The sequence below is a fragment of the Salvia hispanica genome, chromosome 2, assembly GCF_029641045.1.
Source record: "Salvia hispanica isolate PSC_SH4W2 chromosome 2, Shi_PSC_v1, whole genome shotgun sequence".
Classification (NCBI taxonomy): Eukaryota; Viridiplantae; Streptophyta; class Magnoliopsida; order Lamiales; family Lamiaceae; genus Salvia; species Salvia hispanica.
This window is the reverse complement of record NC_142693.1, coordinates 58,726,236-58,746,740: the sequence shown is the minus strand read 5'-3', so window position 1 is coordinate 58,746,740 and position 20,505 is coordinate 58,726,236. Positions and strand designations below refer to the sequence as shown.

General features: G+C 34.1%; 3 protein-coding genes and 1 pseudogene across 4 annotated transcripts; 2 read left to right on the top strand and 2 right to left on the bottom strand.

The window, feature by feature from the left end:
• The first annotated feature begins 3,519 nt into the window (after positions 1 to 3,519).
• LOC125200703 (ADP/ATP translocase 1, mitochondrial-like) lies at positions 3,520 to 6,195 on the top strand. Its single transcript, XM_048098441.2, has 4 exons — positions 3,520 to 3,663; positions 4,495 to 4,998; positions 5,095 to 5,466; positions 5,560 to 6,195. The coding sequence occupies exons 2-4, from the start codon at positions 4,501 to 4,503 to the stop codon at positions 5,854 to 5,856; spliced, it is 1,167 nt and encodes a 388-aa protein (XP_047954398.2). The 5' UTR covers positions 3,520 to 3,663; positions 4,495 to 4,500; the 3' UTR covers positions 5,857 to 6,195.
• A 730-nt stretch (positions 6,196 to 6,925) lies between these two features.
• Positions 6,926 to 10,747, bottom strand: LOC125201431 (pheophytinase, chloroplastic-like). Its single transcript, XM_089063472.1, has 6 exons — positions 10,567 to 10,747; positions 9,008 to 9,776; positions 8,001 to 8,227; positions 7,731 to 7,922; positions 7,475 to 7,631; positions 6,926 to 7,301 (listed from the first exon to the last, which is right to left on the bottom strand). Exons 2-6 carry the CDS (start codon positions 9,761 to 9,763, stop codon positions 7,083 to 7,085), a joined length of 1,551 nt encoding a protein of 516 aa, XP_088919598.1. The 5' UTR covers positions 9,764 to 9,776; positions 10,567 to 10,747; the 3' UTR covers positions 6,926 to 7,082.
• Positions 10,748 to 11,870: 1,123 nt separating this feature from the next.
• LOC125201590 (allyl alcohol dehydrogenase-like protein) lies at positions 11,871 to 12,352 on the bottom strand. Its single transcript, XM_048099764.2, has one exon. It carries the CDS (start codon positions 12,283 to 12,285, stop codon positions 11,986 to 11,988), a length of 300 nt encoding a protein of 99 aa, XP_047955721.2. The 5' UTR covers positions 12,286 to 12,352; the 3' UTR covers positions 11,871 to 11,985.
• Positions 12,353 to 15,667: 3,315 nt separating this feature from the next.
• LOC125202113 (uncharacterized) lies at positions 15,668 to 19,125 on the top strand (annotated as a pseudogene). The gene is made up of 6 exons (XR_016135426.1): positions 15,668 to 15,793; positions 15,849 to 15,880; positions 16,029 to 16,317; positions 16,436 to 18,328; positions 18,426 to 18,603; positions 18,776 to 19,125. The product of XR_016135426.1 is annotated as an uncharacterized LOC125202113 (transcript).
• The last annotated feature ends 1,380 nt before the right edge of the window (positions 19,126 to 20,505 follow it).

Genomic DNA, 20,505 nt, shown 5'->3' with positions numbered 1-20,505 from the left:
GATTTATTTTTCCATCACTAAATTTTAATGTTACCCCCATTAGTTACAAAATAAACTTTCAAAATGTCACAAATTTTAATATATAATTGTAAAAGTAAAAATAAAAAGAAAAAATAATTAAAGTATTGTTAGTGCAGTATATATCTCACAGAGAGGGGTAGGGGCTTAAGCCCCTCCCAACGAGATACTTTTCCATTTTTTTCTACTTCTAAATTATTTGAAATTTTTAAAAAGAAGACTCCCAAAATAAGTAATATGAGTAATATTTTTATATTATGAAAATTTTATTTTTTAAGAGTGAGCAAATATTTTGAAAGAAGTGTATTGTCCATTGGCTTTTACTTGCAAAGTTGATTTTAAAATTCTCTAATTATAAAAGCATTAATTAATGATTAGAAACTATAAAGCACTCATTTCGTTCCATTTTATGAGTCTCAGTCACTTTTCTGCACTTATTTTATAAAAAGATAATAAATAGTTAAAATAGAGAAATGATAAAATAAGAGAGAATAATGCTGAGAAGAGTGGGGGGAAGGAGTATAAATTTTATAGCAAATTAATCGCTAATCCCAGTTTCAAAAAAAATTTCCAAAAAATCCACTTATATTCTACAACTAAATCATCGTAGCGGCTTCAATGTGTATATACATATTTCTTATACTACATCCATCTCTTAAACATAGAGATAGTGGAAATATGTGGAGTATATAGGATTATAATTAATGTTAAACTAATTTTGAACCATCTAACCCTTCATTTTAGATTGTTTTAATTCTTTTTAATGTATTTTTAGTTTGTTTTAATTCATTTTATAAAGAGTCCATTTAGGACCATTTTATTTCATTCTTTCTTAATTAAAATAAAACAATTTAAAATGATCTAATAATAAACTAATAAATCTATGTATGAAATGAATACATCCAAATTCCACAATAAAAATATGAAAATAGAATATGAAAAGACAAAAATCCATTATCTAATTGCGTAATATCCCTTGTTCTGAATTTTCAACGCACGAGGAGTCCATAAGTGCAAAACTGAAGTTAATAAAAACCTATCAAAAGAAAATATGGATTTTCACTCTTCCTCTTCAATGACTCCCAATCCCTTCAATCCTCCATCTTGAATTTCCGCAACGGTGACCAAAGAGTAGAGTTCTTCCTTGGCATCTTCATCGTCATTTCTCTTGCATGCAATGCGAACACAGGTCCTTCTTGGCACACTCTGGATTCCATGGCTCCATATGTGCTTGTTCAACTTGACATCAACCCTTACATCACTTGTTCCCATTGCCTTCTTGGCAAACTTCCGGATTTCCTTGATAGCATCGGGAACACAATCGACATGAACATGGGTCGTTCCCGCCCTGGCCCCTTAGTCATTTTAGGCCCGACTCTACCTCGAGTTCTTCAGGGCCCGACCCTAACCGGGGCTCATCCGGGCACGACCCAAAGCCACCTGGCTCTGATACCACTTGTTAAGAACGTCGACTGCAACATTAGTTTGAAATTGTCCGCTTTGGGCAAGTCGCACGGATTTGTTTCTGGGTCACTCCCAAAAGCCTCAAACTAATTGGAGTTGGACATGAATTATATACACCTTTTAACTTCCCTCCCACATCCGATGTGGAATGGGTTTGTAACCCAACATAGTCAATTCACACACGCAATATAAAGATGCAAGTCTATATATAATTTAGGTAATTACAGTAATATTAATTTATAAAGATTAATATTTTAATAATATTATACAATAGAATGAATTATAAAAGTAGTCTATGAAATTTGCATGTTGCACTTTGATATCATAGAAAAAATATCACAAAATTTTTCAAAAATTTATTTTTTTCTAGACACTTTAAATTTGCATAATAGTCTAATATAGAAAATGGTATAATAGTCTCGATTCATTCTTCAATTTTTGTCTCTCTCCTCTACTTTCTCTCTTTGATAGTATTTTTAATCAAAATAATTGTGTTACCTCTTTTTAATCAGTAATCGTACTATTAGTTAATTATAATTTTCAAAATATTAATTACTAAGAGGATTATGAATAACTAGATTGAGTTGATTAGATTAATTATAATTAATTATTCAGTCATATGATGTATTTGTATAAGCTAAGCAAATATGCTTATTTATACACTAATGTATTCATCTTTGCAAATAAACTAAATGGAAAATATTATACAATCTTGATAATATATATAGTCTAAACAACTTAAAGCACATTGAAATTAGAGTATAAAATAATCAGTGCAAACTTTTAATTCTTGATCGAATCATTGTAATAGTAGTATTTGTTATTTTTACAGGAATCATATAAAAATTTATATATTACTACTATAGTTATTGATATCATAACATTGGTTCAGTAAAATTTGAAAAAAAATAATAAAAGAAAAAATTATTTCAAAACAATTACTAAAAACTCATATACAGTACAATTTTATATTTAAAATAATAATCAAAACATATTATAGTACATCCTCGTATTCGTATCCTCGTATTCGTATAGGGGAGTGTTATATTGCTAACTCAATGCTTAATTGCTAACTACAACTCAATAATAGCCATTAGATATTCAAATTAAAGGCCTAGATCATTAACCACAAAATGTCAATACGATAAAAAAAAAACGTCAATAAAGATATATGATTAATTTCAATAAAAATCAATAGGGGTATTAATGTCAAGTTAGTTATAACTAACTTTTAAAAAAAATCCCAAAACTTTAAATTCATATAACATATATCAAATTAAAGATAATTTTATAAGGATTCCAACGATATACTACATGCATATGTTCCGACGTCAAAATTTGGAAAAAAAAATCTAGAATTTTCGTATTTTTCGTACACAGGCTAATGTCAATACAACTAAGATAATATGTCAATATAAAGCATATACAATGTCAATCCTAAACTTGTGTTGACATTCTCAAAACATTGTGTTGATATTTTCGAAACACTATATTGACATTTTCATCAAAAACCCTAATTTGGCGTTTTTTTATATTTTTTTTCGATTTAATTAATAAAAACGAAAATTACACGTGGCAAATTGTAGACCACATGTTTTTTAAAATCACGTGGCCTTAAATTAGTTGTAGTTAACAATTAAATGATGAGTTAGCAATTGATCACTCCCCTCCTCCTCGTATATATATCCTGAATTTAATACTCCATGTAATATAACATAGCTATGTTATCATGGAGAATGAATCTTTTGGAATAAGTAGAAGTTTTATTAATCAAACTTAAGTAAAAATTTGACTATTATATTGTCTGTTAAAAAAATTAACACAATTATTTAGTTTAATAATTGCATAGAGAGAAAAAAGACAAGAACATGATTTATGTTAGAAATAAATTTTCTCTTCCTGAAAAGATATCCACTTATTAACCTTATAATGGCGTATTAGCAAAAAAATTATCCCTTAATTTTTTATTATCATCTTATTTCTCTTTTTTATTCTCTTACATTATCATTTCTATTTTTTAGGAATATTAGAATTTAATAGTACTCCTAAATGCTAATATTATCGGGCTATAAATATATCCCTCGATTTGCTCACTCCGCCGTTGATGTGTGTTTTCCAATTGCGTTAGGTCAAGGCGGACTACTCTCGATCTCACATCGTCGTCTACGAATCTACGCTTAGGTAACTTCTCTACTCATTTCTCCCTAATTCCTTGCTTCAATCATTGCAGCTCGATTGATTTCGTAATTTCCCTCGATAGTTTATCGTTTTCTTAACTTTGTGTTTCTGCTGTTTACTAAGTAATTTTCGGCTTGATTTATGCTCACCTTTCATATTCTGTACCCAAATCTTAGATCTGAAGGATGTGTATGCAATGATGCAGTTTTTTTGTTTCACGATTTAGTATCTCTCTCACCATGATAGCATTTTTGCCTACTTTTAGTTCACCTTTACCGATCTGATGCACATCTTGAGTTCACCAGGACTTAATGTGTAATTCTACTAGTGATTGATGTTCATGTGCTGTCGATTACAACAAAACTTGATTTCATGAAGTTGTTATGGTTGAATTTAATCGATTAGCTTCGTCTATTCAGTATTAGTTCTAGTTTTGTAGTCATGTTTTTGATAAGTAAAACATGTTGGAACTTTCCTTATATTCAGTATTAATTCTCAGTTTGGCAGGTTCTAGATATAGCGATGGTCATATTTCTCAAGTGATTACTCAAGATTGTTTTTTACCCTGTGGTTTTTATGGTGATTCTAGTGATATTGTGTATACTAATAACAAATCTATCTTTGTTGCTTGAATAATCGTGGCTTGTCAAAGAATGAACGCACAAGTGTATGCATATCAGTATGAGTGATATTGTTATTATTTTGCCTAAAATCAGTTTCTATTATTGATGCAGGTGCTGTATTATGTTGCTTGCCTTTTCATTCTGACCTTTACTATATTTATGAAGCCTATAGATTTTTGTATTCTGATGTGCAATATTTTCATGTGAAAAGGTAGCAATGACTATGGACAAGCCACACTACCCTACTACTGCACAAAAGTTGTCTGGGCAACTTTTCAGATCAACCCCCACTCAGCGTTTCGGAGCATTTGAAGGTGGTCAGCCTCAGCCATCTTTATATCAATCACAATATAAATATGGGAACTACAGTAATGCTGCATTGACATATCCATGTCAAATGACATGTGACCTTTCTCTTGTCAAGTCTACTGCCTCCCCAGTTTTTGCCCAAGCCCCTGCAGAGAAAGGATTTGCTGGCTTTGCCATTGATTTTCTCATGGGTGGAGTCTCTGCTGCTGTGTCCAAAACAGCTGCAGCTCCTATTGAGCGTGTGAAACTGCTGATACAAAACCAGGATGAAATGCTTAAGACTGGTAGATTATCTAAACCATACGGAGGTATCGGTGAATGTTTCTCGCGAACAATTAAAGAAGAAGGATTTGGTTCTTTGTGGAGAGGAAACACTGCTAATGTGATCCGTTACTTCCCAACCCAGGCAAGTTAGTTTTCTGGTTACTGGTAATAGGTTTCCTTAAACCCCCTAAATTATATAGTACTCCGTACTAAATAAAATCTTTCGAATCATTTGCAGGCCTTGAATTTTGCATTCAAAGATTATTTCAAGAGGCTTTTCAACTTTAAGAAAGACAGGGATGGTTACTGGAAATGGTTTGCTGGGAACTTGGCTTCAGGTGGTGCAGCTGGTGCTTCGTCTCTCCTCTTTGTTTACTCTCTGGACTATGCTCGTACTAGATTGGCTAATGATGCCAAGGCTGCAAAGAAGGGAGGAGAGAGGCAGTTCAACGGCTTGATTGATGTCTACAGGAAGACTTTGGCGTCCGATGGCATTGCTGGACTCTATCGTGGATTCAACATATCATGTGTAGGAATCATTGTTTACCGTGGTCTCTACTTTGGAATGTATGATTCCTTGAAGCCAGTTCTTCTCACTGGCTCGCTGCAGGTATCTATAACTCTAAATATGTGCATATTCATCTTCATTTTAAATATTCTGGATTATACTGACCTAGCTGTCTTTGAAATATGCTTGTTTCAGGATAGTTTCTTTGCTAGCTTTGCCCTGGGTTGGTTGATCACAAATGGTGCTGGTCTTGCATCGTACCCAATCGATACTGTTCGCAGACGTATGATGATGACATCTGGTGAAGCAGTGAAATACAAAAGCTCATTGGATGCGTTCTCTCAGATCTTGAAGAACGAGGGTGCCAAATCTCTGTTCAAGGGTGCTGGAGCTAACATTCTGAGGGCCATTGCTGGTGCTGGTGTGCTTGCTGGATACGACAAGCTGCAGTTACTCGTCCTTGGAAAGAAATATGGATCCGGCGGCGCATAAAAATGCTCTGATGATGATGATGAATAATGAGGGCGTGGGTTTTTCACCGGTAACAAACGGTTTTATACAATTTTGAATAATATGTTGATGGGGAAGTATGTGTATCCCCAAAACCATCTTGCTCTTTGATTGTTTAATATTTTGGAGTAGTAAACTTTGCATACGGTAAGTAGGTGACACAACAAGTGTCAATGCGGCTGAGGACATGATTTTCGGATTTAATTTTTGGTGTAGTGAAGTTTGATGGTAGTTCTGTTGCATGTATATTACTCAGTAAACATTTACTGAGAGCTCCTTATGAATTTGTTTCCAAATAATGGTACTTGGCATTTTCTTTTAGCTTGAAGAAAGGCTATTAGTTATGGAGATAAAGAGGCTAATATCAATGCATCACATATTTTTAACCAAGGCAGGCAATTTTTTCTAGCATGTTTTATCCATCTTATGGTTTGATAACTCTGCAGTATAAAATGTTTCTGGTCTATTAAATTTTGAGAAATGTAGTTACTTTTGTTAGATTTACGGCCTTCAAAAAAGTTTACTTTAAAAAGAGGGCCAAACGCCATGGTTTGAAAAATCTCGATATGATGTGATTTTCAGAAATTTCAAAAGTTTGGAAGATTCTCTCTCCTCAAAACAAGAAAAGAAAAGAATGTGCGGAAGATTCTTGAGCAATTGAAGTAACGTAGTTTTTTTTATATGCTAGTCAACATAAGCAACAAAAGGGGTGAATCATGAAATTTATACGCATACTTTTCAATAATTGAAAATACTAAAGAATTTTGTGTAACGAAATTTTCTATGCATCAACAATGGCAGACTTATATTCCTTATCAAATGAGTTTGTTATTGACACTTGAAAGAATCAGCCTGCCAACTGGAAGCATGCGTAGAATTAATTGCTCAAATAAATTTATATGATCCTAATGCAAGTCACATCAGTGATTATTTAAATTTAAAGTTGTTTGAAATAGCATCAATTAAGGTTTATTAATTTTTATCAAAGGCACATAAATACTAGCCATTTTAAAGAAATCAATAACTAATTTCAATCCTCACCTGTCACCACTTTGGCAAACTTATTTCACAAAAGCAGTAACTAATTTCCACAATTGATACATACAGAAAACTAGTCTTGTGACTAACAACTTATTCTACAATACTTCATTAGGCAGACTAATAACCAAAAATCATGATTATACAAAAGGCCATTATTTCTACCTGTTTCAGATGAAAATAGCTTTCAGCTGATAATTTAACCAATTCCAGACTGATAACTTGGATCCGTAGAACTGCACCCGCACCGATCTTCTAGAACCTTCTCTCGTAAATTCCAAGTCCTTGCAGACGCCATGCTCGCTGCTTTCCCCATCGAGCAAAGGCAGCATGGCCGAACCATCCGACTCCAGGTTCCGGATCCAACCACGCAGGAGAAAGTTCACAACCTGAGTATATAAACATGAGATATATTGAAGAGATAAGAAGATTTGATGGATATTGAAAGCCAGAATCATGATCTGTTTGTTTCAAATATCATCATCTTTTCAGGAGTTTTGGAATCTTAATCAAAACACCCCATAAATTTCTGTCACATAATTAAGGAAAATTGGCAGTGTACCTCAGGAACCTCGTCATGGGGGCAGTGACCGGCAGGGCTTATCTCGTAATATGGAGCATCTGGAACTCGACGTTTCACCTGCAAACCCCAGACAGGCCTCACCCAAGGGTCGTCCTTCCCGTACATGAGACAAATGGGTGTATTGTTCATTCGACACCTATGTTCACAAGCAAGAAGGCATCTAAACTAATTGAAACGAGAACAAGAATGCTAAAACATCACATACGTGCTGCTGCAACTCGGGATTTGCACCGACCTGTCCAAATTTTCCTCGAAGGTTAGTCGCCCCTGAGGAGCAAATATAATAGAAGCAAACGATGCAGCGGCAGCTGGATGTCGTGTGGTCTCAATGATACGAGAATACACTTCATCAACATCAGTTGTATGATCTGAGTAAACTTGCTTCAGTATCTCTGTGACACTTCTTGGATCACTTATTTTCTGCCATCTAGAATGGTAATAGAATTGTTACATGCTTCAAGAGAGAAAACTAATGGATGTTGCAGAAAAGATTCAATGAACTTACAGAATTTCGACAAATTTTTTGAGGCTAGAAGGGAGAGGGAACGTTCCCGCCCAGGGGAAGAGTCGTGATAGTCTTGGAGATCTTTCACGATTAGGGAGAAATCCCCAAAACGGCGTTGCATTGAGCAAAGCGACACCTTTTACCAATTCAGGGTGGCATGCTGCAAAATACAGAGCCACAAACCCTCCAAGAGAATTTCCCACAAGATAAACAGGTTCTTTAATCACCTGCAATACTGATGCAATACTTCATGTCTTTACCATATTGGTTCAACTATATAGTTTTCACGTATGCAGAAGATCAGATTTTCGATCTACAGACACCACCAGGTTCAATAAAATAGAATGACATATAATGGTATAGCAATATAACAGAGTTCCTACAATGCAAGCCAGAAACAACAAGAATTGGATGCTAAGATTCCCCCTAAGAAAAAATGCAGTGGCAGCTCACAGCAAAGCAACTAACAATATTTAGCTCACAAAGAACATGTAATCTGACAAATAAGATCGAACAGAAATTGATGGCGGTTGATGGCATTATAGATTGATTAACACGATTTGGTTTGAATATATGAAAGTCATTTGCAGAAGAAGCTCATTTGAATGCTTCACTGTCGAAAAGGTAAATGATGCCAAAATGGAAGCAGATAATAAACGGGTATAATTGCGTGTGGCAAATAATTCAAGTCGGGGAGCCAAAAATGGAAAGGGATCCATAAGAAGAGCACTAACAAGTAGGGACATACGGGAGGAAAACAAAGTAGTCATATAAGACCATTTTCACTTCGAATATGTCTCTTGACTTTCACATATCTAAAGAAGATCCCATCTCCATTGTTTGCAAGTAATGCAGTGCAGTTTTAATAAATCTAGTAAATAAAACACAGCAGTAGTAAATAGAGATGAGTGAAAGAGTAGAATGCAAAAGAAAAAAAGGCATCCACCTTAATTTTTACAGCAAAATAGTTCAAGAAACGATGATAACGTTCAGAAACTCTGTGTTACCTCTTCTATAAAACAGCGCACTTGATCCCTCCACAGGTCGACTGAAAAGACAAGCTCTTCGGCCCAAGTCTTACTCTCATCTCCGAATCCCCAAACACTTGTTTGTCCATCTAACGAGCCCTTTTCTCTATCTTGAGACTGCAAAGTTGGATCTTCAACCGGTAATGACATGCCCTGGCCAAGAAAATCTAAGGCCCACACCTTGTAATCACGACCAAGATCTTTGAGCTGTTTTTCATAGTGAAACGACCCCACACCGAATCCAGGAAGGAAGAGAACTGGTGGGGAATCAGTATTCTCAGATCCTGATGTATCATAATGAACAATTAACTTCGGCTTCCATTCCCAGAAACGGCTGCTGATTAAATCTACACCATCACCATTTTCTCCGCCTGGCAAGCTAGGAATCGATACCTTGGGGATTGACCGAACACCATCAGACACACTGCTCCCACCCTCTTCACCATCAAGTATATAAGAGTTAGAAGTTCCAGTTACGACACTTGAACCAACATGTTCATATTTGCCACGAGAGCAAACTCTCCCAGACCTTCGATGTTGGTGGAGCCTCTTCAACCTCAGACTATCTACACGAGAAAATCTTGAAGACGCAGACCCTGGTTCTGATAGAAAACAAAAGAACCTCCCCTCCCTAAGTATGGGGAGCTTGGATCTCCGAATTCTCAAGTGGTTAACCCCTCTAAAGTCTAAAACATAACAGCAGCGTGCGGTGTGGCAAGAAATGATCTCCATCATCCGCACCCACTGTCTGGAAAGGTAAACCAAATGAAAAAGTCACAACAAATTCAAGTTGGTATATAGCAAAGCGAGAGATCAATCTTTCCATGATTGAGTATTTTAATCCTTGTAACTAGGATTTATTTTATCCCACCTTTTCAATGAGATGTGAATCAAGTAAAATTAGTTCATGTGATAGAAATGATCAAGGCTCCATCTTAGTAAAATGGATTAACCTACACTACTATTATCAATGCAGGCTAATCCTCAAAACTAAACGCGCCTTAGGCATGAACACGATCATTCGTTTTCTTTGGTTTTACTATAAACAGATGTTGCACTTCCATTATAGCTCGATCTGCCCCTTGATCTTCAAATCAAGGAGTTCATTCTGAGCTAAATCGTTTTAATTTGGTCCAAATAAATAATCGAATCATACAACTGTATAATACTCATTCCTCCAAAATCTACAGATCATATTTCTTTCAATCAAAATGAGAGAACTGAACTAGATATGATCAGACAATAATTCTACAGACATAGCCTTAAGACTTTGAAGCATCCATACACTGATAAAAATGCAAATTATGTCCACATATTTGGCAATTCCTCAGACAATGTCCAATGAACTGAATTCACAGTTAAATGGCCAAAAACCCTTAAATAAACTACTAATTTAGTTACAAAATAACAGAGGCTGACCAGAAAAATAAAGATGTTCGTTCTGTCACTAATAATATCAAACCAGGACTTAAGAAAGCAACTCATCCACAGCAAATTACAGCCAAAATAAATGAAGAAAACAAAGACATAATCCTTACCTCTAAGTCCAAAGCCCAGATGTCATTCCAAGAATCCAGGATAAATTAACTCGTTTTGATTTTGGATGGCGGGATATCCAGCAATAGAGAAAATCATACACGTAACTTAAGAGTTGCTTCAGTGTCTAGCTTTCTTCGCAAACCATGTAAATTATTAATCTTAAGTTAAAATAGTGTTGTTATTTTAATTTTTCAATCCTTTTTTAAATTTCAATTCTGAGGTGAAGAACGCTGAGAGCGAATTGTGATTTCTGAATATGTGAACCCCTTTGTCCGAGGGGCCACCGAAGATATGACACCTGTTTTTCTGTTTTTACCGTTCCTTTTTCGTATATTACGGATTTGGAAGTTAGATAAATATAGTATTACTAGTATTTTATATACTCCGATGGCATTTTGATCCATCTAAAAATTTAGTCAGTTTCATTTTTGCCATAAAATACGTATTTAGTTATTTAGTTTGAGCTTACTTTAATAATTTTACTTTAGGAGACGAAAGGAATATTACACTTCATTATAAATAAGTAATTTAGTTTGAGCTTAGCTCTAAACAATGCAAGAGAATGTTGGAAACATCCAAAAAAAATAAATTTTGAGCTTTCATCTTCGCCTTAAACCTTTTGATTGGATATTGAAAGGCCCTGTATAGGCATGAGAGTTTGAGAGAAATGACACCACACAATACACAACTTAGGGCTTCTCCGATGGGCTAAGGTATATAGAAAATGCATCATCTATTTACCTTCTCAAAAAGAAAAATATACGTTGCAAAAAGTAAAATATTGTAATTATATGGCTCTTGCAAGTTACCACAACTCACTTTCACATTTTCCACACATAAATTTTATTAGGTGCGTGCGTGTCAACTCATTCTGGAAAATTTATCAAGATCATCAATGCCTAGTTGATTGAGGTGTTCATTATACTCCTATAGTGTTAGTAGTAGTATTGTTGGAAGCGAATTTCTCCTAAACTCGGCTTGTAGTTTTTTTTTTGTTTGATTTGAATTTTGCTTCTTTGTTTGCTTGTCATTCGGATTAAGACCATTATCAACTCTATTAAGATCTTCCAAAGCTTTCCCTTGATAAAAAAATATTTATGATATGGATTGACCATAAATGTCTCAAATTTGAAACTGCTCAATCAACCAAATAAGTATGAAAATCTCATGCTCTGTCTACAAATATGTCCAATCAAAGAAGTCACAGTTAAGATTATACAGTTGAATAAACATCATGCTAATCGACTAATCGAGAATCAACAAATCATTTCGAGATGCAGAGGAATACTCAAGAGAGCCGTAATTGGATAGAAATTGCAATAATTTTCCCAACCAAATTCAAATATTTTTACAACGCAGCAAAGAAAAAAGACACTATGAAACTCATCTCTCAATTTTCCCCTCTTCCACAGCTAAACTCAAAACACCACGCGGAACTGCGGCGCGTCAGAGCCACTCGCGGGCAGAATCTCCCACCGGCAGGGCTCGAGCTCGTCGGAGACGGGGCAGTAGCCGGCCAGCGTCACCTTATCCGCGGAGGCGGCGACCGAACCGAATTCGAAAACCGAGATATCCGCGTCGGGGCGGCGGACCTCCACCGCGCCGTTCATTCCGGGGGCCTCCGCCGCTTCGAGCTTCGGGCCGGACGGAGCGGGTTGCTCCTTTTTAGGGGCGTTGCTGTTGCTCCTCCCTCCGGTGAACCAAGAGAGAATTCCCATGGTTTATCGCTGCGCTAGGGTTTTTCGTTATCTCAACTCAAATCGAAATTCTCGAAATTCCCTAGCATTTGCTTTTCTGTTTCTACACATTTATTTTGTGGGCTATGATTGAACAGTCATTAGCCCATTAGAGAATTGATGAATGGGCCATTTGTGTGCCTTTTTGAAACCTAGGCCCATTCGAAATCCACCTTAGACTAAATTACATAATACTACTAGTATAAACTATTTATTTGATATTTTGCTATTTATATTATGGATTTTATGTTTGTTAAAACATGTCATTTGTAAATTTGCACTAACTTAATTCTATTTGAACATATGAATTGCATTTAGAAAAAAACTGTAAATGCTGTTTCATATATGGGATATGATATGAAAAATACACATTATTGAATACAACCTCTTTTAATTCAATAAAAACAATATTATGGGGTATTAGTCTTTAAAATCCTAATTTTGACATTTTATACGAACACAAAACTTGGTCTCTAATATCATGATTTTAAAGCCTTATAGCGATATTCTCTTTAGTTCGATTTTTCAAATTGAATTCTGTGTGATATGTCGAATTATGTCGGTGTACAAATCGATCAATATAAGAAAGTGATGTCACTTTTTAAGGATGTAAATAAGGTCATTTTGTGTGTTACATTGAGAAAAAATTTCCTAGTCCATGTATACCACATGTCAATCTTATTTAGTATGCCTCACTAATAATATCTTGCCAAATAAAAATGTATAGTATACATGACCAAATGATTATAATGGCATGATATGATGTTTTAAAGAAATTTTTATAATTCCCAATATATTACTTCATATACAACCATACATACACAATACATTAAATTATTAATATAGTTCATATCAATTAAAAAAGTCATCTGCCATTGAGATTTGATAAGCACACTCTTTTTGTATAATATAATTTTTTTACTTGAGTACATATTTATTCATTTTTTTATATTTCATCACATAATTTTATAGAATCATATGTATTGAAATCTGATCTATTTTTAGTTATGTAAATATATTATTGACTATAATAATAATTTATTATATCTTTATATATGTTTAATTTTTATCTTTATTTTTTTATAATTATTTTTTACAGTTAAGTATCTATAAATTAAAGACGACATATTTATGACTAGTAAAGTTTTATCTTCTTAAATATGTATTTTTACCAAGATAATTTTATTTTAGTTGCACAAAATAAGATTGTAATCCTTAATTTAAATACCCTAATAAATAGTAGTACTAGCATTATTTTAATTTTTTAAAATTCATATTAAATTCTATTTATATATGGTCTATGGGGAGTGTTATATTGCTAACTCATAACTTAATTGCTAACTACAACTATAGTCATTAGATATTCAAATTAAGGGTTTAGATCATCAATCCCTAAATGTCAATACGATCAACGAAAAATGTCAATAAGGCCATATGATTAATTCTAAAAAATATCAATAGGGGTATTAATGTCAATTAACTACATGCTTAGTTATAACTAACTTTTAAAATAAATCCCAAAACTTTAAATTCATATAACATATATCAAATTAAAGATAATTTCATAAGGATTTCAACGATATCCTACATGCATATGTTCTGACGTCAAAATTTGAAATTTTTTTTTGAAATTTTTAAATTTTTTCGTACAAGCAGAAATGTCAACATACTATATAAAATATGTTAATATAATACATGTAGAATGTCAATATAAGCAATGAGTTAACATTGTTAAAGCATTGTGTTAACATTCTCAAAGCATTGTGTTGATATTTACGAAACACTGTGTTGACATTTTCATCCAAAACCCTAATTTGGAGTTTTTTTTTATCTTTTTTAATTTTATTAATAAAAAAGAAAATTACACGTGGCAAATTGTAGACTACACGTTTTCTAAAATCCTATGGCCTTAAATTAGTTGTAGTTAGCAATTAAATGATGGGTTAACAATTGATCGCTCCCCTATTGTCTACTGTATAAAATCCTTCCTATCATTTTATTATTAACTATCTTAATCAATATTTTAATTTTTACATATAATCGTTATATAGTCTGTGTAATGATAAAAAAAAAGTGATGTATAGTCATTCATAGGGATGTGATCATATCATAACCATATTTATGGTGATAACCTAATAACCCTCATTTTATGGACGAAAAATATTATTTTATGGAACAGAATATCATTTTATGGAATAAAAGTATCATTTTATGTCTGCTGAAAAAATATCATTTTATCGTGTATAAATATCATTTTTAGTGAAAATGATACTTTTGACCCATAAAATGATATGGTTATTAGGTTATCACATAAATATGAGTTATAATATGATCCCGCCCCTAGTCCATATAAATATAATTTATATTTTTTATATCAATATAAAAAAATAATAGACTCGATTAATAAATTGGTGGTGCAGTATAATAATCATTTAAGTAAAATATGATAATTATTTTATATATTGAAATTATAAAAATTTCCTTAAAACATCATATTATGCCATTAAAATCATTTGGCCATGTATGTTATACATTTCCATTTGGCAAGATTTGTTAGTGAGGCATACCAAATAAGATTGTCATGTGGTATACATGGACTAGGGAATTTTTTCTCGTGTTACATGAGTTTAAAAATTTCCTATATATATATCAATAAACAAGATAAAATTTCCTATAAAATAAATAAATATAATTTATATTTTTTATATCAATATAAAAAAATAATAGACTCGATTAATAAATTGGTAGTGCAGTATAATAATCATTTAAGTAAAATATGATAATTATTTTATATATGAAAATTATAAAAATTTCCTTAAAACATCATATCATGCCGTTAAAATCATTTGGCCATGTATGTTATACATTTCCATTTGGCAAGATTTGTTTGTGAGGCATACTAAGTAAGATTGTCATGTGGTATACATGGACTAGGGAATTTTTTCTCATATTACATGAATTTAAAAATTTCTCCCAAATTTTGGTGAGATTCCAAATCAACGGAAATTTACTAAACTGATAAGTTTATGATTTCTTGCGATCAAATTTTAAATTCATTAAAAACACAATAATTCAACAAAGAATTGTAATCTTAGGATCTACATCTGCTTGCCACTCGTGCTATTATTAAGTACAAATATAGGAGTAATTGAACAAAACTTAAGAGAGAAAAAATTAAAAAGGAAAAAAGAAAAAAGAGAGAGATTTTCTTTCATTTTTAAATGGGCTATTCCAAGTTTTTTAAACCCCCAAAATCTGTTTCCCGGTGGCGCGAAGTTGTTCACAGCCATCCTCTTTCCCTCGCTGCTCAATAGCACGCATTTTTTCCATCTGTTTATCGATTTCACAACTAACGTGATTGATAATGGGGATTTTCGAGCCGTTTCGAGCAATTGGATACATAACTACTCAAGTGCCCTTCTCCGTACAGCGTCTCGGCACCGAAACTTTTGTCACCGTTAGCGTCGGCAAGGCTTTTCAAATATACAACGTATGTACCTTACTTTTCTTTGAAGAATCTGACGTTTAGTTTTATCCCCTGGCAGTGTGCGAAGCTCAATTTAGTACTCGTTGGTAAGCTTTTTGAGGACAATCTCATTCTTTATGTATTCTTTATTGAGGACAATCTCAATTTTATCAATCTCATTCTTTATTTATTCTTCCGGTTATTTTTACCTTAATTTCATTTTTGCCTTAGTATAATAGAGCGGAATGGCTGAAAATAGGGATCTCCCAGACTGGTCATGATAATTTAGGCTTCTATCATTCTATTAACATAAACTGAAGTGATTCTCTATGAACATTTTACAGGTTGCAACTTGGGAAAGCCATAATGCTAAGATTAATCATTTGCTACTTTTTGGTGAACATATCTTAAGCCTTGATGTAAAAGGCAATATGTTCATCTGGGGATTTAAAGGCATAACTGATAAGAATTCTCCGGTTGGTTATATTTCACGCGGAAACAAGTTTACGCCAAGCTGCATTATGCATCCCGATACTTATTTGAACAAGGTAACTTATTTGGTTCATCAATGATATGGCACTGGTGACATGTAAGAAGAAACCCCTGTAACCTGTTATTACCTTTATTTTTCTCTGGACTATTTCTCACTAAAAGCATTGCAAACAGATAATTATTGGAAGTCAGGAAGGTTCATTAGAACTATGGAATATTAGCACAAAGAAAAAACTTTATGAATTTAAAAGCTGGAGTTCAGCCATATCCTGTAGTGTTTCATCTCCTGCACTAGATGTTGTTGCTGTTGGCTGTTCTGATGGAAAAATTCATGTTCACAACATACGATATGATGAAGAAGTGGTCACTTTTTCTCATTCGACTAGAGGTTCAGTGACTGCTCTATCATTCAGCACTAATGGACAGCCACTTTTAGCATCTGGTGGTTCATCCGGTGTCATAAGCATATGGAATCTTGAAAAGAGAAGACTCCATTCTGTTATTGGAGCGGCCCATGATTGCTCAATAGTCTCTCTTCACTTTCTTGCAAATGAGCCTGTGTTGATGAGCTCATCAGCTGACAACTCTATAAAAATGTGGATTTTTGATACTAGTCACGGGGATCCTCGTCTTCTACGATTTAGAAGTGGGCATAGTGCTCCTCCACAGTGTATCAGTTTCTATTCTAATGGACGACACATCCTCTCTGCGGGCCAGGATCATGCCTTTCGGCTGTTCTCTGTCAGCCAGGATCAACAGAGCAGAGAACTTTCTCAAGGCCATGTATTAAAAAAAGCAAAAACACTCAAGCTGAAGGAAACTGAAATAAAACTTAAGCCTGTAATTGCATTTGATGTTGCTGAAATCAGGGAACGTGATTGGTGCAATGTGGTTACATGTCATATGGATACTGCTCAAGCCTTTGTGTGGAGGCTTCAAAATTTTGTGATTAGTAAATACATCTTGGCACCATGCCCACAGAACCCAACACCAGTTAAGGCATGTGCCATCATCAGTGCATGTGGAAATTTTGCAGTTGTAGGGACTGCGGCTGGTTGGATTGAACGATTTAACCTGCAGTCAGGTTATAGCCGAGGCAGTTACATTGATATGACAGAAGGCAGGTCCTGCTCCCACAATGGTGAAGTGGCTGGTGTCGCTTGTGATTCAACCAATACTGTTATGATAAGTGCTGGTTTGAATGGCGATATAAAAGTTTGGAACTTTAAAGGACAGGATTTGAAGTCCAGATGGAAAATAGGTTGTCCAGTTGTCAAGATTGTCTATCACCGTTACAATGGTCTTTTGGCTACAGCAGCAGATGACTTAGTTATCCGTTTATTTGATGTTGTTGCTCTGAGAATGGTTCGTAAGTTTGAAGGTCACACAGATCGTATAACTGATGTGTGCTTTAGTGAGGATGGGAAATGGCTTTTGACTTCCAGCATGGATGGGACTCTCAGGATATGGGATGTAATCCTGTAGATGCTATACACGTTGATGTGTCTGTGACAGCACAGCACTGTCTCTATCCCCAAATATGGATGTCTTAGCTACAACTCATGTTGATCAAAATGGTGTTTACTTGTGGGTGAATCAGGCAATGTTTTCTGCCCCTAGTAAATCTGGTTCCTATGGGAGTGGCAAAGAAATTGTGAGTGTCAATCTACCGTCTATCTCAACTGGGAATTTCCTTGATTCGAACCCCGACGAAGCTGACAAGCCAAGTCCTCAGGAAGTGCTAGAAGTTCCTCTCTCCACAATTAAACATGAACAAATACCCGATCTTGTCACTCTCTCCATGTTACCGAAGAGTCAGTGGCAAAGCTTAATCAATCTAGATATCATTAAAGCTAGGAACAAACTAATTGAGCTACCAAAAAAGCCTGAAAAGGCCCCTTTTTTCTTGCCATCAATTCCGTGGAGAGATTGTGTTTAAACCTAGAGAATCTGCTGAAGGTGATAAGGATTCACAAGCTGGTGAAACAGAGAACATAAAGATCAAAGCTGACATTCCAGCATCTCAGTTCTTACAATTCCTTCAACAATCTGCAGAGGAAAATGACTGTAAGTTCTTCTCTACTCAACATTGATTGTATCTATTATTTCAATTCAAAGACTATCTGATTCTGAACCTCATATATATGCTCATGAATATCTGCAGTCGCAGCATTTACGGATTATATCAAAGGTTTATCATCTTAACTTTGGATATGGAACTTAGGATGCTTCAGATTGTAGAAGAGGATAACGGTGACACTGAGTCCAGTTATTATATACAAGAAATTTCACGCAGAAACAATTTTGAGTTTATACAGGCGATGATCCGGTTATTCTTAAAGGTAAGACTTCGTCCTTTCTTATATGTTATGAATATTATCAGTACTGAGTAATGTGGCAGTATCGAACAAACGCTAAACGTATCAAATTGGTTTATTGTGTGCTCTGTATTAGGTTGTTTATTGCCTATAATTATTGAATTTTCATCTGAGGTCAATCTTTGGTTATGCACAGATCCACGGTGAAAGCGTACGCTGCCAACCTATTTTGCACAAAAAAGCAGAGAAGCTTCTTCATATTCAGTCTGCAATATGGCTAAAGATAGATAAGTTGTTTCAGAGCACGAGGTGTATCGTTACATTTCTCAGCAACTCACAATTTTGATTACAATTTTCATTACAGTTTTTGCTGTAATTTTTCACAACAATTTTGATTCATTTCTGTACTTATTGTATGTCTTAGTCTCAGACACTGAATCAGTTCTCACAGTAGACATAGAGATAGAACTATATGTTTTTCCAATGATTTGTAACTGGTTGATCCTCTGATATTTAGTAATACAGTGAAAAATCAAATTTTGGCGAGGGCCGTGGGCATTTTATTACTCCCCTTTGTATTAAAAAAATAGAAATATTTGAAATAGCACGGGATTTAATGTATATTGGTAAAGTAAGTGAGAAGAATTAGTAAAGTAAGAGAGGGGAAAAGAAAAAATGAGTAAAATAAGAGAGAAGGAGAGAAAAGTAGTGAAAGTGAGATAGTGGATTGTGAAGTCCTATCCTAAAATCGAAAAATTCTAAAGTTTCTATTTTTAAGAAATGACCCAAAATGGAAATAGTTGTTTTTTTAAAAAACGGAGGGAGTATTCCGATAGTGTTTTCGGGATTTAGTTAAGATAATGTGAAGATAGGATTTTGATCTACATATGTAGTTCTATCGGTTATGGAGATCGAATAAATTGTTATCTAAAGTTTAAATTTGACCTCAAATATTTGTTCAAAATAAGATTTTATATATGCAAGCTAGGGGTGGCAAAATGGGTAGCGGGTAACAGGTAATTCTCATCTTGACCTGCTATCCGCCGGGTATTGGATACCCGCTACCCGATGATAACGGGAAATGGAGTGGGATCGGGTATTGTGTTTTAGAGTTTTGCGGGTAGTGGGTATAGTATACCCGTTGTTATTAGTATTAGCCATATTCCATCTTTTAATACTCTCTCCGTTCCATATTAATAGAGGTGTTTCAAATAGTTAAAGTGGATAAAAAAAGTAAATAGAATAATAATAGCCATATACGCACTCATTTTGAAAAAATAAAAAATAAATACTAGTTAGAACAGAGAAAAAATAAAGTAAGAGAGATAATAATGTAGAGAAGAGTATTTATATTATTATATTTCCAAAATAAGTGAAGAAAATGAAATGCCTCTATTAAGGCGGAAACGAACATACAATTGAAAACTCATCGGAACTAGCTATAGAGTGTCCCCTCACTTTTATTCTCAATTTATTCAACGTTTACCATCGATATTAATAAAGTAAATTAGGGAACATTGACGGTTATTATGGTTTTCAAATTTTTTATTAGGATTTCAGGTCGGGTACGGGATATCCGATACGAGTATAGGATAATCCCGGTATGTCGTGGAGCGGATATTAGGAAAATAAATTTGGCTAAAATAGAGTATAGATACCCGAATACTTGTCAGGTGCGGTTACCCACTGACAACCAATTTCGCCGCCCTAATTCAAGCTATACGCAAAATTATGATTTTTTCACTATTGTCTGGTATTGATAAGTATAGAAATGAGTATAGAAATAAAGAAATAGAAAACTTTTATTAAAAATTTACTCCAAATCAGAAAAATAGAAAAATAAATTCAATGGACATCATTTATAGTTATCGGGACCATTCTATCTATTAACAAAATTATTGATTAGAAAATGAAAATTAGTACAAT

Excerpts from the sequence above, each read along its gene's own strand:
- LOC125201431 (XM_089063472.1), bottom strand. The coding sequence starts at position 9,763 with ATGATGGAGATCATTTCTTGCCACACCGCACGCTGCTGTTATGTTTTA. Across the intron at positions 8,228-9,007 it reads TGCGCTGTTTTATAGAAGAG|GTGATTAAAGAACCTGTTTA; the intron begins GTAACACAGAGT and ends TCAGTATTGCAG. Across the intron at positions 7,632-7,730 it reads TTCGAGGAAAATTTGGACAG|GTGTCGAATGAACAATACAC; the intron begins GTCGGTGCAAAT and ends TTGTGAACATAG.
- LOC125201590 (XM_048099764.2), bottom strand. The coding sequence starts at position 12,285 with ATGGGAATTCTCTCTTGGTTCACCGGAGGGAGGAGCAACAGCAACGCC.
- LOC125200703 (XM_048098441.2), top strand. The coding sequence starts at position 4,501 with ATGACTATGGACAAGCCACACTACCCTACTACTGCACAAAAGTTGTCT. Across the intron at positions 4,999-5,094 it reads TCCGTTACTTCCCAACCCAG|GCCTTGAATTTTGCATTCAA; the intron begins GCAAGTTAGTTT and ends AATCATTTGCAG. Across the intron at positions 5,467-5,559 it reads TTCTCACTGGCTCGCTGCAG|GATAGTTTCTTTGCTAGCTT; the intron begins GTATCTATAACT and ends TGCTTGTTTCAG.